This window comes from Chrysochloris asiatica, unplaced genomic scaffold (genome assembly GCF_000296735.1).
Source record: "Chrysochloris asiatica unplaced genomic scaffold, ChrAsi1.0 scaffold00424, whole genome shotgun sequence".
In the NCBI taxonomy this organism is placed as follows: Eukaryota; Metazoa; Chordata; class Mammalia; order Afrosoricida; family Chrysochloridae; genus Chrysochloris; species Chrysochloris asiatica.
In genome coordinates this window covers 880470-896090 of record NW_006408942.1, presented here as the reverse complement: position 1 = coordinate 896090, position 15621 = coordinate 880470, and the positions used below count along the sequence as shown (strand labels likewise).

General features: G+C 55.3%; 1 protein-coding gene across 2 annotated transcripts in view; it reads right to left on the bottom strand.

The window, feature by feature from the left end:
• The window catches only part of SLC9A3 (solute carrier family 9, subfamily A (NHE3, cation proton antiporter 3), member 3), a 55687-nt gene that overhangs the window by 6978 nt on the left and 33088 nt on the right, over positions 1-15621 (bottom strand). For both annotated transcript variants that reach the window (XM_006876890.1, XM_006876891.1), the window contains exons 2-6: positions 5591-5893; positions 4506-4666; positions 2569-2647; positions 2050-2227; positions 1014-1234 (exon numbers count right to left, since the gene is read on the bottom strand). In XM_006876890.1, the coding sequence (XP_006876952.1) occupies positions 1014-1234; positions 2050-2227; positions 2569-2647; positions 4506-4666; positions 5591-5893 (942 nt within the window). The remainder of the gene's footprint in view (positions 1-1013; positions 1235-2049; positions 2228-2568; positions 2648-4505; positions 4667-5590; positions 5894-15621) is intronic.

Genomic DNA, 15621 nt, shown 5'->3' with positions numbered 1-15621 from the left:
GCAGGACCCTCCCCCAGAGCTCTGGCGACAGACAGTGTGGCCAACACCCTTATCTGAATTTCCTGACCCCAGCACCACAAGACACTAGACCTCTGTTCCTAGAAGCCTGGCAACCCCAGAGGACAACGTGCCCAGGGCCTTTCACAGTCTTCCCGAGGGAAATCCTGTGTTTGGGAAATTGTCCCCCACCTCCACAGTGACTGAGTGGCCACTGCTCGGGACAGCCACATCACTGGGGTATGTGTGGAATCTGGGCCTGTGACCAGCCCCCTGCAGAACACTACAGTGTCTCCTGTCTGTCCATCAGTCCCACCCCCTCACTGGCAGCCTTTGCAGGGCTCTGGATGCCACAACAGGGGGGCAGCGGACGGAATGGCCGCTGGCCCCATGGCATTTTCTCCCTGGAAGGCTTTGTGCCCAAGAAGTGGAGGTCAATTCCAGGGGAGCTCTTGTTTTGCAGTTCAGGTGACCAGAAGGTGACCAGAAGTCAGGAGGGGATGGGGGTCCCTGTGAAACGTTGAGGGTGGGCCTGAGCTCAGAGTGAGGCTGCGTGGAATCTCATCAGGACCCTAAGCCAGTGCTCCAGAGGATCCAGAACATTCCACCCTTGCTCCATCACTGTGTTGGGGTGGCTGAGTCTCTCCTCAGACTCCCTGGGACTTGACAGTCACAAGGTGAGCAGAGTTGTGAGTGTGGTCAGTCCCTGGAGCGCTGGGCTCTGCTGCTGTACAAGAGCCGGAACGATCTCCCCTCCCTCACGTTTAAGGTCCTATCCTGAGGGGACAGCACAGGCCGCCGGCCACCTGCCCTCCCTCAACCTTCCATGGAGGACCACCATGGCCCCTCTGTCACCATCTGTCTCTCGCCATACACACCACAGCCCTGTGTCCTGACTCCACCCTCCACCCTCCACCACCTCCCTCCACCTCCCACCACCTCCCTCCACCTCCCACCACCACCCAACCTCTTCCTCCATCTCTTTCCATTGCCCACCATCACCCGCCCATCCGCACCAATGGCACGATACACCGAGATGAAGACCAGCGTCAGGAGTACAAAGGCCGTGTTCCAGGTCCAGATGAGGGGGTCCACAGCCGAGATGCCCAGAAACATGAAGATGATGGTCTCAGCCCCGCTGGCCAGCATCTTCATGGTGTAGCGCACTGTAGTAGCCGACTGCTCGGAGATGTTGGCCTTCACATACTTCTGGCAGCAGATGCCACAGAAAGTGATCCTGGATGGCAGAAGGCCATGGGATGGGTGTGGGGCTGTGGCCCAGCCTGGCTGCTCCCACACAGCCCACCCTCTGCACGGCCTGGATCCCAGACGTGAGGGCCTCATGGGTCCATTTCTAAGGCCTGACCCTGGCCTGGACAGCTGCATTGCAGGCTTCTGTCCTCCTGGACAGACATTCCTCCTCCTCAGGGGCAGCCTTCTCTGATGCCCTTGGCCCAGTGACACCTCTCAGGGATCCCCCACCCCAGCCTACCCCCACACTCCAGGCTGCCCTCAGTGTCCTTAACACCCTGGGCATGATGGCTGTGTGTCCTTCACATGTGTGACACTGAATGGGGTAATTGTGGGAATCTCTACCCAGAGAGGAGGGAGCCTTGGTTGGATGTGGGCCCCCAGGTCACTGTAGGATGTGTGGAGGCACCAGCGGCCCCTTGGCTCAATGGCTGGGGAAGATGTTTCTGGAATGAGCTCTCATGCAAGCCCGGGCCAGCCTCTGCCAACAGTCAGGGAACGGGGCTCTTGGAGGCTCTGAAGCCATCAGCAGGAACGTCTGTGGCCTTGTCAACTTCTTTCCCAGTGCACAAATGGCCAGTCCTCAACGTGCTTTCTCGCCTTGGGGAAGCAGGGCTTCCTCCATGCCCTCAGCTGAGCTGACCAGTGCAGACCCAGCCCTCTCCCCCTTCCTCAGCCAGGTGGGTTTCAGCCTCTGCCCTGGACCTCCTGTCTGCCAGGTCCCCATGGCCCCCTTCCCACTTGCTGGTGGTCAGAGGGTGCTCTGGGTGTGGCCACCCTCTGCGTAGCATGGGCACTTACGCAAGGATGGCCGACAGGGATAGCATCTCGGAGGTGAGGTAGGACAGGTAGGAGATGACAAACACGAAGCCAGGCTCGATGATGCGGACATGCTTGGTGAATCGTGTCACCAGTGAGAGCAGGAAGGCGAAGACGATCCCCACCAGTGTGCCCCCCAGGCTGACCACGAAGAAGGACACTGTGGACACAGGCATGACTGAAGCCAGGAAAGGCCCTCTGTGCCCCTGAGAGCCACCCGCCCCAGACAAGGGGCCGATTCTCCTCCAGCAGCTTGCGTGTGTAGGGGGACGTGACCTACGGCGTGTGGGGTAGGAGCAAGGATCTAGTTCTTGGGGTGGGGGTGGGGGCTGTTGTAGCCTGTGGGTGCCCAGAACTGCACCCCACCCTCGTCTGTCAAACAGCACATGATCCAGGATGGCTGGGACCCAGTGAAAGTGTTTGTGGCTCTGGGGATGGGGCAGATGGGAAGGGATATGCCTGTCCCTGCTCAGATGGTCTGCGGGAGCCCGGCCTACATACCGAGGCCCTTCACACAGTCCACGCTGGTCACCTTGTCACTGCCCAGTGTCACGAACGATTCAAACACATTGTACAGGACCTGAGGGGAGAGGAGGCCAGAGGAGAAGTCTGGTCACCCTGGGTCCTCGTCAGCCCCTAGTGGGGCACAGAGGTCTGCAGTGAGGTGTTGCTGCAGTCATCTTCTGGGAACTCAAAGTTGTTGGGATGAAAATCACCCTGGGGTAGCATTAGTCATAAAAGGCCAACGATGAGGTGGGAGAACCTTCCAGAGCAAATGGAGCGGCCACCAAGCTGAGCCAATCTGTGTAACTACCACGTGGGTTTTCTCCGGACAGCCCACGGGGCTGCAGAGCACACCGCAGCCTTTGTATGGTGACATTTAAGTCCTATCCCACTGTCTCCCACTGTGCTATGTTCTCGGGGGAGGGGGGATGCAGAAGCCAACAGGCTGTGTCCCCCGGGAGTCCAGGACCATAACCCTCATCACAGGAGGGGCTGCCTGAGTGCCCCGATTCTGCATCATGAGCAGAGAGCAGAGAGCAGAGAGAGGGGTGTTTCGAAGGTAGGGTGGTGTGGGGTCAGGGAGCCGGAGGCTCATTTAGGAAGCATATAGGAAACGGCCTTCCTCTGCCTGTTAGTTCTCATACCCCCAAGAATGTGAGCTCGTCCACCAGATAAGAAGAGAACAGCAGAGGGGACCACGTTCTGGTGACACCCTAGTTCTCCACTCTCCTGAGCATTAAAGGGAGGGTCCCTGGACCCAAAGGGTCAGCTGCAAAGGGTGAACACACTGGCTGCTGACCAAAGGTGCCCTGGAAACCAGACCTGGTGATGGACTTCTGGAAAAGCAGGCACTGAAGGCCTCCAGAGCACAGTGCTGCTAGGACAAATTGGGGTCCCCTCCATAGCAAATGCCCCATTTATGCTCAAGGGCCAAGAGAAGGAGCCACAGGGGTCTCTGCGAGTACAGATCTGCTTGCCAGGAGGACATGCCTGCTGCATGCTGAGGCCATGTGACCATTTGCCTCCGAGCAGCTGAGACCCCGTGACCACGTGGGCTTGGACATCACCCGGCTGTGACCAGCCAGTAGTAGAATCTGTAGGTGGTAACCCTTGACCCTCCCTCTGTCCCTAGCCCCTTGTCCCCACCCTAGCTCCAACAGTGACAGAATTGTCAAGCATGCTCGCTCTGAAGGGAGGGAGCATGGCTGAGGGAGCAGGAAGAGCCAGCCTGGTCCAGTTAGATTTTGGCCAGCAAAATGGCCAGTTCTCACTCCCGCTTGCCATTTTCATTGAACAAACACAGAGATGGGGGAGCAGGTGCTGACGGAAGGCAGAGGGTCACGGAGTGCTCTCGCTGCAGGCAGGGGTTGGTTTCGCTTTGGGGTGCTAAGGCCCAGGCTGCTGGTGATATCAAGACAGTGGGGGCCCCAGCACTAGGCGGGAAGGACCGGCAGCAGGGATGCGTACTCGAGGAGGGTGCTCAGGTTGGCCCCAGCAGCCCACCATTTGCTCCCCCCCAGACAGAACCCTGCTGGCCCTCATCTCTGCTCTAGAATGAAGAGGGGTCTCAGAGCTACAGCTGGGCTGAGTGTGAAGATAGCACCAAGGAAACCAGCCCCACTGCCCGAGGCCCTCGCCGCCCCACATGGTCCGAGGCGGGCATCTTTATGGAGACAGGCCACTTCATCTTTCTCCCTTGGAGCGGAGGGCGGATTCGAACTACTGACCTTGCAGTTGGCAGTCTAGTGCTTTAACCAGCGGGCCACCAGGGCTCCCTGGAGGCAGCCCAAGGGTGTCTGGATTACCAGAGAGAATGGAGGGATCTCCTAATCCAGAAACCAATAACTGGGTAACCAAGAGGCAGCCGGTCAGCTTTGGTGGGAGGCGCAGGGGTCCCGTGCAGTGGCCACCCAGAGCTGGAAGGGCGCACTCACCACGGTGACAGCGTCATTCAGCAAGGACTCCCCAAACACGATGATGAACAGAACCTCATTGACATGCACCTCCTCAAACACAGCCAGTACAGCCACTGGGTCCACAGCTGCAATCAGACTGCCAAACAGCAGGAAGTCCAGCAGGCCGATCTTCAGGTCCCCTGGAAGACAGGCAGACGGCGGCTGTGAGGGGACACAGGGGCCGTGAGGGGACACAGGAGCCGTGAGGGGACACGGTGGCCATGAGGGGACATGGCACTGTGGGGCTGCTCAGACAGCCTGCCCTTCCTCCCACCCCATGTGCCCACTGGTTCAAGAGAGGCTGCTGTCGTCTGAGGGGACAGCCCAGTGTCCACACAGACTGACCATTCACTACTCCCTGGAGAACTCTCTCCTTCTCCACACTGGCCATGGCCCCACTGTCCAGCACCCCGTGAGCTCAGAGGTTCAGCCCTGGTCTCTGTGTTCTGACTCTGAGCACAGCAATGTCCCACAGTGGTCCCGCCATGCGGTGAGCTGCTGTCTGGGCACCTGGGTCAGGTGTGTGGGGCAGCCCAGCATCAGAATCCAGCTTGCCCGGGGAGCACACATGGTCCCCAATGTCTGAGGACAAAGTCCCAGGTGACTGACGCTCTGGACAGGGACCTGTGGTCCTCTCTCATGTCTCCTCAGCGCCCAGCACCCGGGGTCTTATGTGTGGGGTGGACCACAGGGCTGCTTGCTCAGACGCTGTGACAGGGCGCCCCTGTGAGCAGTTCAGTGGGTGCGTGTGAGACCGCACCCTGCTTGGTGTTGGGTCCCACGCCCTGGGAGGCAAACGAAGGTGATGAAGTAAGTACCCAGGTCATGCTGGGGCATAGGGTGAGATCTCTGATTCCGTGTTCCCTGGGGGTCTGGGGGCGACCTTGGTCAAAGGGGCACCTTCTCTTTTCTCTGGGGATATGGAGCTCTTCCTGATGTGGGGAGCAGACCTCAGAGACCAATGTGGACGGGGCCTCAGCTCAGACCCCCAGGCAGGTTTACATGGACAGAGAATTCCCAGTGTATGGTCCTGTGTCCAGCTGACCCCACCCCTGCACACTCACCCATCAGCCCGCTGAGGAAGACCCCGTAGAGGGACAGACCCGTGGTGGCAGCGTTCCACACGGTGCCTATGACAGCATAGAGCAGGATGGTGCCCAGGTTGCCGAAGAAGAGACGGTTGGGCATGAAGTAGCCAGCATCCAGCACGATGGGTGGTAGCAGGTAGAAGAAGAAGACAGTGGGCGTGAGCGTGAAGGAGGCGATGTGGTCAGCTGCCCAGACGATGCCGCCCAGCACCAGGCCCAGCACGATCAGCAGTGCGCTCTCAGGGACCACGCTGGTGACTTTGTGGGACAGGTGGAACACTGTAGGGGAGGGGCTGAGCATGAGCGGGACCCCTGCCTTCGTGTGATTTTGCCAACACACACAAGTGCATGGACCACGGGAGATGGGCCCTGGGAGGGACACTGCCCCTGGACCCTCCCCAAGGGAGAGGCTGTGATCCAGGGTAATGCTGGGTGGGGTGGGGTGGGGGTTAGTGACTGGGCACCAGTCTGCCTCCTTTTGCCCCGACCTGTGAGCGGAACCCCCCACTCTTTCCCATGCCAGGTACCACACGGGCTCAGCCAATCTGTCTACCTCCTCCCACCCAGAGCCACCCTTAAGAGATCACTGCCACCCTGCCGCCATCCTGCCTGACTCATAGAAGCCCAAGGTCAGGGTCTCCATGACTCCCAACCAGTTCTCCGTTTCAGGGTCCTGTCAGCTGAGTGGGGCAGTGAGGCCCAGCCTCCCTTTGGTTCTAGCTCTTGGCTGACTCCTTTGGTCTGGGCACTGCATTGGGTTAGCTTTTTCATTCACTAGTGTGCTTTCTCTTAACTGAAAAGACTGTGAAATTCAAAGGAGAGTTATCTCCTGAGATAGCCTTAGCTCTCTAGTGGAGTGGTTGACTTTCCGGGGGCCACTGGTGGTGGGGGAGGGGAGAACACGGACACTTCCCCACCCACCCCCAGTCCCTGCCCAGCCAGCGAGCCTAGCAGCCTGCTCCAGACCCCGCCCCACCGAAAGGCCCCGCCCCTCCCGGGAAGGCCCCGCCCCTCCAGCAAGGCCCCGCCCCATGTCAGAGCAGGGGTGGCGGGTCCGCCCTATTTCACATTGCGGTTCTCTTACCCAACTCCCTGACAAACCAGGTCAACTCCACCCACTCCCAGGCTGTGTCCTCACCTGTAATTACGGGGTCTCACAGAGGAGTTCCCCACACGCCCTGGATAGGAGGGGCTGTTGGCATCCCGGCTGATTCTTTCCTAGTGGACTGCCTTACCCAGGCATGGAAGTTCCCACCCTCTGGGCCTGGCCGCGGCCACACCTGATCCCAGGGTGGAGGTCACTGAGTTGGGGGTGCCTCTCTGTTACATGATCTCTCTTAGCTCCCATGTCCCCACCATTTTCAAGTCTCAGGAGGGGCTGAGGGAGGGGCCAGCCCTCACAGGAGGACAGGACCTTCCTAGGTCTCAGAGGTGCCTGTCGGGCTCCTGCATTCACACCCTGAAGACCCTGCCAGGGGGCGCTCTGGAGGAGGTAGGTGGGCTGGGTGGGTCAACTCTTGGGGCTGGGTTAGCAAGGACAGACCAGGGGCTGCCTCATCACTGCCCTGCCCAGTCCCTCTCCAGCTCCTTGCTGTCTCTGGGCCCCAACAAGCTCTGTCCTGGGATTGGGTACTGAGGAGGAGGAGAAGGCTGTGGTTAAGGACTCGGGGGTGGGGGAGTGGGGGGAAGGCTGGCAGTCTGTGTTGAACACCCCAATTATATTCATCTGCATTCATACTGCAAGTTGTTAAGAACAGGGAGGACACCTTCCCTCGCTGCCCCAGGGTTCACAGTGCCCTAACACTGGTAGCATTCTGATCAAGGCTCCATTTTTCCCTCTAGAACTTTCCGCAGCTCAGAAGGACCCTGGGTAGGGATCTGCTCAGCCCTCTGGGGTCTCTTGCATGGCTGGGATGCACAGGAATCCTGGGAAGAGGCACTGCTCTGACCCGGTGACTAATACATCACAGAGGTGCGGTACCTAAGCAAGGGAGATCGGCTTCTGGACACAGTGGGCCAGTTCCCAGGAGCCCTCGGCAGCACTGGTACAGCATGTTCCCCCAGAGGTGACCTCTCCAGGCTTGGGGTAAGGAAGGGTGAGTGTCTCACATGGCCCGGGTCCTGGGTCCCAGAAAGACCTAGTGCACCTGGATCTGGTGAACATAGGGCTGAGGGTGGTAGGACCACTGCAGCTCCCCATCAGCTGACCCCCCCATCAGTTCCATGGACCCCATTACTGTCAGGGAATCTGCATGCAGGACACCAGCCCCAGGATCTCTCTGCTTTGGGAAAAGACTTGTGAGGAGCATCTTTCATTTCCCTAAGGGAGAATGATTACTCTACGTGTGTATGCTATGCCAGATGGACCACCTAATGCATGATGGGAGAATCCCTGCAGGCCCTGACAGCTGTACCAGGTGCATGATGGGAGAATCCAGGCAGCTCCCAGATGGCTGTTCCCAGGGTAAGAAGGATGGGAAAATCCCTTGGGATCCCAGATGGCTTCTCCCAGGTCATGATGGGAAATTCCCTGTGGACCCACACGACACCAGGGAGGACCACTGCTCCAGAGCATCACAGGAGGAATTCTGGTGGACCCCAGATCCCACTCCCAGGCACGTGTACCGAGCAGGTCCTGGCTGGACCACCAGGGAGCTGTGCTGTGACGTTCTTTCGGTGCTTGGTGGGTCATCCCACCCCCCGCATCCCCACAAGAATCCCTGGTGGGTTCCAAGCTGTGTATTTCCTGGGCTGTGGGGTCTAGGGCTGAGTCCATCGGCTGCTGTGTTACACGCTGTGTGGTAACTGCTCTTTCACATCTGGCAAGGTTCTGTTGGAACTGCATTTTTGATCCCCTATCTCACATGTTTCTGTCCCTGTTTCCGGGTCACATGTACAGGGAGGAGCTAGGGGAAGGTGCTTCTCCAATAAAGCTTACGAGTGGCATGGGAGGCTTGTGACCCCTCAGTACCCATGGGTCTGTGGGCCTCTTGGAGGATAAAATTCCAGGGACTGAAAGAGACGACGTGTTCCCATGAGATTTGCACGGCTAGTCAGCAGGTGCCTGGGTCAGCCTTGGGCAGGACGCTGGAGAGCTCAGAAAGTGGTAGCAAGGTGACAGACAGTCTCTGTGTCCACACACTCTTTCGAAGTTGCAAGGTAAGGCCTAGCTGTGATGAGGCCATTTGAATTTTCTCCAGTGACTGTTGGGCTAGGTTCTGCTCCAGCAAGGCAGGGAGGGTGTGCTGAAACTAGCTGGTCTTCAACAACAACAACAAAACTTTACACTTCAGGAACGCAAAGTACTCTTCAAGGCTATCGGCCTAATCCTGGCCACATTCCTGAATGGCAGCTGGTTACTACAAAATCTTATTAATTTGGAAAACGGGTGAATGGGAGGCAACCTGACTTCAGATCGCACAGTCTTATTCAGAAATCAGCCCCTAAAATCCACAGAAAAAAATATCAACTTTGAACCTGATGAGTTAAAAAAAAAAAAAAAAGAAGAAAAGATAGATATTCTGAAATAGATTATTTCCAGCCTTCTGCCATCCTAAACAATGCTGAAAAGAACACACCACAGTCCACAGATGCAAGAATATTCGAAGAGTGGAGTCATGGGGTGACATGTGCCAACCAGCTGGCCCAGCATTCTCAGGGGGTTGGCAGGTATGCAATGATGATGTGCTCACCCTTCATGATGTGATTGGATAGTCAATGCCTGACAAAGGGTGTTACACCTCATCCCAGTCAGGTGCAAAGGAATTAGGATGCCCTGCAACACCCTTCCTCAGGTCCCAGCCCAGATCCCATGGAAGAGGAGTTTCCCTGGGGTGTAGCCTCCATCACCTTTTGTCTTACAGGAGGAAACAGAGAGAGAAGTGAGCAGAGGAGAGGGACCAGCCTCCCACCCAGAAAGAAGAGCAGAGCAGATATTTTGGACCCGACATCCCTGTGTGAGAACCTCCTAGACCCAAGGGCCCCCACACATCTGTCAGTTTGTTGTACTGTGGTGACTTGCATGTGGCTGTGATTCTGGAATCTATGCCAAGCTAAATACCAGCAGGGTCACTCACGGTGGGCAGGTTTCAGATGAGCTTCCAGAGGGAGGAGGAAGGAGAGCCAGAGGAAGGTGATGCCAAGACACCTGGAGATCTCCAAGGAATTCTGGGCTCACCGATGTGGGCAGGGGACAAGGGCCTTCCCCCAGAGCCACCCGAGAGGGAGAGTCTTCCTCTCGAGCTAATGCCCTGAATATAGACTTCTAACCACTGAAGCTACGAGTGAAGAAATCTCTGTTCGTTGGAACTATCCATTGAAGCATCGTTATAATAGTAATAGAGAATTAAGACAGGTGAGTTCGCGGACATGGAACTGCTCGGTTGAGAGGTACATGCACCTCTAATTTTGAGAGGCAGCTGCCTTCTTCTGAGTTCAGAGGGCCTAGCACATGCCTCCCACAGGGGCCTTCTTACCCACACCTGTCTCCAACATGACTTGCAGTCAGCAGGTGAAAAACCAGTCCTGTGTAGGTTCGTGCCAACGTCTGCTTCTTATGACTGAGGTCTGAGCCCTCTTTCATGACACTCTCCTTCTCTGTAAACCATGGATTTGCAGCATCTCCACATCCCTTCGCCAGAACTTTGTCCTTTTCTTTCATCCGTGGTTCTTATCGGTAGCACTGTGGTTGAGGGTGTGGGCCATCCTCTCTTTCAAATATACCAGCACTTGTCTTTCCCTGTGTTTTGTTTGACCCCATGCACCCACTCAAAAACGTACTGCCTTCAAGTCAGTTCTGTTCCATAGCAACTGCCCCGTGGAGTTTCCGAGGCTGTAATGTTTACAGAACCAGAGCAGCGGGTGGGTGGGTTCAAAGCCCCAACCTTTCTGGTAGAAGCAGTGTCTAGCCCACAGAGCACACATGTGCTGTTTCATGGTTAAGATGCTCTGGCTCCTGAGTCCAGTTTAAGAAGTCTTCCTATCCCTACGTATTTTACTGAAACATTTTTGGTTTATGCTTCTTTTTCAAAATAAAAAGGCATCCAATTTCATTTTACTTAAATTTAACAAAGAAAAGATTAAAAAAAAAAATAGATGTGGAACTGAAGGATTCAATTTCAGAAAGCCTCCTCCAGCGATTTCTATTCCTAGGGTCCTCTTTGAACTAGAGGGAGACCCCAGCCCACAGACCCCCTCCATGCTCCCATGAGGCTTAGCTCCACCTGGCTACCTGGTGGTTCTTCATCAATGACGCTGTCACTTAAATTTTCACACGACCAGTAACCTTTACATTCCGTCCAGCAATCACGTTCTCTCTGATCTCAAGTTCAAGTGCTTACTGCCCCCTTTTCACCACAACCTCTCTTTCCCAGAGTTTAAAATCTTGAGTCTCCTATGGAGTGGCTGGCTTGTATCTTTACAGGATTCTTCATTTCCCAGTGTCTTTTATCTTTGGGGATGTCTGCCTATGCCTCTGTGTCTGGAGAAGTTGGGCTGGGCCTTGGGTCACACACGCCATCCCCTGGGTCTCTGTGTGGCGGCCTGTCCATCAATAGGACTTTGAATAATGCTGTGGAGAAAGGTGGAACCAGCCTGGTGTTTATTTATTTTCTTCATCCATGTGTGTAACTCGATCGTTTGTTTTTTCGTGTGGTTGCTGGAAGAAATTTTTTCATTCTTGAAAACATCCTTGTAATGAGGCAATATCTTAATGCTCATTTTCTCGGTCTGTTCCCTGGGGGACAGCTTCAGGGCTCCCTCCACGTCAAAAGCCTCCCCCATGAGGCCCCCAGGCACTGCCAACTGACCGCGCTGCCATCTCTGCTGCTGACCACTTCTCCCAGACTGTCAGGTTCACAAACTTCCTGTGCTCTCTCTAGTCTTCTATACCTGGTCAGAGTGGATGCTCCCCAAGACAGCACCTTTGTGGGGTTTGTCCTCCCATTGACCCAAGTGCCTACGACAATGCCCAGCACATACGAGAAGCCAATCTACACTCTTGTTGGGCGCCATCGAGTCAGTGCCAATGCATGGTGGGGGGTGGCTGTGTGCCGTGGAATCGGTTCCAACTCATAGTGACCCTGCACAGGGTTTCTGAGGCTGTAAATCTTTATGGGAGCAGAGAACCTCACCTTTTTCCTGCAGAACAGCTGGTAGTCTTGAACTGCTGACCTTGAGGTTAGCAGCCCAATTTGTAACCACTATGTTACCAGAGCTCCTTAATACAACAGAGCGAAAAAATGTCTGGTCCTGTACCCCCCTCACAATCCCTGTTATGCTTCAGCCCTCACTGAGGGTCATCCGCTTCCCCACTGACCCTTTAATTTACCAAGCATGATGGCCTTCTCCAGAGACTGGTCCTTCCTGGTGCAAAGATAACATGTCCAAAGCACATGTGATAAACTTTGTGAACAAATAAAGGGGCATTTTCAGTCTCACTTTCTGGACCCTCGAGCAGAGGGTCTTACACTGGACACCACTGTGCTGTCTGCTTCCTGGTGATTTATCGTCTTTGTATCTTTTCCTCTAAGTTCATTGGGAATATGTCACACCCTTTTGTCCTGCTGATTGTTGTTGTTGTTATGTGCCGTGAAGTCGGTTCGGATTCACAGAGACCCCTGTACAGGGTTTCCAAGGCTGTAAATCTTTACAGGAGCAGAAAGCCTCATCTTTCTCCCGCAGGACCGCTGGTAGTTTCAAACTGCTGACCCTGAGGTTCACAGCCTGATTTGTAACCACTACACTACCAGAGCTCCTTTTTTGTCCTGCTGATAGTGTGATTGTAAACTGTCTCTTAATTTGTTCCTCAGAGCTAGCAATGATCTTAGGTCTTAGAAAACTCCCTTTATCCCCTTTCCAATTTAGGGTCTCATTTTTGAACTCTTGTTTTCTTGAATTTGTAGATGGGTAATTCTTCTGTGATACAAAGTACATGAAGGGATTTCTCTTCTGTTTCTTCTTTCTGTTTTCCCCTCTCCCTCTTTCTTCTCTATAGTATCCTCACAGTTGCCAAGGTCTTCCTTTTTATCACACTTACTCCCAGCATGCATCCTGTGATCTGAGAACCCTGAGGTGTGCAGTGAGGAGACCCAAATCCTACACTTCTCCCAGAGAAGGCTGCCCCCAGCCCAGGCCTCCTCCCCATGGCGGTGCCACAGCAATGCCTCGCCTGATGGTGAGCTTGTTGGCACCGGTATGAATGTTACCCTGAGAATTATGGGAGCACCTCGTTTGCCATCTTCATCCAGAGAGAGGTGGTCTATTCAGTTGGTAAGATTCTTCTCAGAGGACGCCCCCACCTGAGCCTGTTCTGGTAGGCTGGAAACTTCTCCTGTCTACCCCCGGCCACCGTCCACACTGGACTCTGCACAAGAGTGACCTAATGGAATAGCAGACTCCACTACATTTAAGTGGCAATTTGCTAGTGGTTCAGCAATTAGGTGTGTAATGGACATTTCAGGGGTCACTCAGCCAAGATCCTGCCAGGTGCCCTGTGGCGTCCAGCTCCCAGGAACGATGTGGTGTGCTCCGGCTGGAGCTGGCCTCAGCACAAGAGTCCCCTCCACTACTGCCCAAGGGAATGTCCCACACCAGTGAAGACCAGCAAGTGAACCAATGTCCACTCTGCATGCAAATTGCCACTTAATGCAAGGGAGTCTACAGTTTAATTAGCTCATTATGATGCAGACTGCAGTGTGGAAGGTGGTCACGGGCAGATGGAAAAGTCACTAGCGGGTTAGGCCAGGCCCAGGCGGCTGGGGCACCCTCTGGGAAGGGGACACCCTTTTCTACCAGAATGAGGGTACACCTAGCTCCACTCCAGGACTGACCAGATGCGGAGTGGGTGAGCACTTGGTATGGGGCCACAGCCTGTCCCACCCAGAGACTGACCGGGTGACCACAGCAAAGCTACGTAAGTCCGGCCACATCTTGCTCAGCCTGAATATGGAGATAATGATGCCCGTGGAGTGACAGGCTGGGAAAATCAAGCGTGTGGAACTTGTACAAGAACTGGGACAGCCTGGTTGCTCTGCTTCCCTTCCCTCCCTGGACGATCTGTCCTCATCTCAGACGCCACCCAGCCTGCATCTTTCAGTCAGCACCCGTGGGAGTGGAGGATGGGCTCCGGGTGTCACTGTGGGGGGTGGGGAGGATGGTGCACTTCTGCCCGTCCCCCTGACCCACTCAGACAGGATGGCCAGCTTAACCACTCTTCCCAGGGCACACGGAGGACAAAGAAGGCAATCAGAGCTGCGGGGAGCAGACTCCATGCTGCCTGTCTCCTACACTCTCCACCCAAGTCCCGCTCCTCAGTCCTGTCCCAGCCGTGTCCCTCTCAGTTTAGGGGCTGGCCAGAAACCAAAAAAAAAAAAAAGCTGGGTTGAGGGGGCGCACACACAGGCCCATAGATGAGGCTGTGAGGAGCTCAGGGTCTCCAGACAGACAAGGGACTGAGAAAAGGCACACCTGACAAAAATCCACATGCTTCCTTAGGACATGGCCCTAGGGTCTCTGACCAAGCTCTGTCCCTGAGCACATGGGGAACACAGCCCTGGGGTCTCTGACTGAGCCCCTTTCCCCGAGCACATGGGGAACACAGCCCTGGGGTCTCTGACCAAGCCCTGTCCCAGAGCCCATGGGGGTCACAGCCCTGGGGCCTCTGACTGAGCCTGTCCCTGAGCCCATGAGGGGAAGAAAAAGATCAAGTGTGACCAGAAAGGAAGGCACTGGAATAGGCCATGCCCTCAGGAGACACTGTGAGAGACAGCATTGCATTAGGATGTCCTGGGACCTGCAGCCCTTGGTGGGCAGTGAGGACATGCCCAGGGTGGCAGGGAGAGCAGTGTGTAGCACTTTGGTCACATTCTAAGTGCAGGATGACCTGGAAGTTGAGTTCAACCCACGGTGTTGAGACTGGATTAAGCTAGTTGCTGTACAGTCCCCCCTATTCACAGTGACCCCTGAGTGTCGCTACAACTGACCCCCAGGCCTGATAACGTAGTGCCTCTGGATGAACTCATTTGTGTCGGCAGCCGAATGCTCGTGGTTCACAGCCGCAGGGCTCCACCTGAAAGATGACTGGAGCCCAAACTCAGACAGACCTTTGCAGGAAGAAATGGGCTCCCCGGCTCATCATCAACACCTCAGTGGAAGCAGCTTACTGGGGTGGGTGGGCATGAAGTCAGCAGCTGTGAGTGGGAGGTGCAGTGGTGAAAGGACATGGCCAGGCCAGACAGACATGGTGAGGATGGAGTGATGCTATAAGGACAGACAGATGTGGCAAGACACACAGGTGGTGGGGGCTCTCCGGAGGACAGACCGTGGAGGGGCGGCACCGGATGTCCTGCTGTATCCATTCACCTCTTGGACATGACTCCAGGGACATCTCGACCAACAAGTAACTTATTGCTGAAGCCTAGAGAGTTACAGCTAATTAACCACAAAACGGTGCAGCTGCAATATAGTAACAAGCGAGTACAAAAGCTTTTAGTTCTAATTACAACGCCTTCTAACCCATGCTAAAGGTCAGCATTGTCAGCTAACCAGTGACTTCAGAAAGAACCAAGCTCCACAGCTGCTTCGAACCAGGCGGGGGCCTCAGGTGCTCCCCAGGACATTGCCAAGTCAGCCTCCCAGGACACATGAGCTGTGTGAACCTCTGGGTCACATCTGAGTCCACCATCGCCCCTGCTGACCCCCACGTTAACATGCAGACTCAGCTGGTCCGCTGAGCGGAGCAGCACAGTAAATCCTCTGGTTTTACTTTAACACACACAAACCTGGCAAATTCAAGTGCCGACCAAAACAAGAAAGACCAATCGAAAACACCTCCTACGGAAAAGAATGCCCAGTGGACCCGTGTTCTTTTGTAGCGTAATCAGTCAGAGTGAGCTAGAATGATCACACCCACACACAGGTACACAGACACACACACACACAGATACACGCATAGGTGCACAGACAGACACACAGACACACACAGATACACGAACAGGTACACAGACACA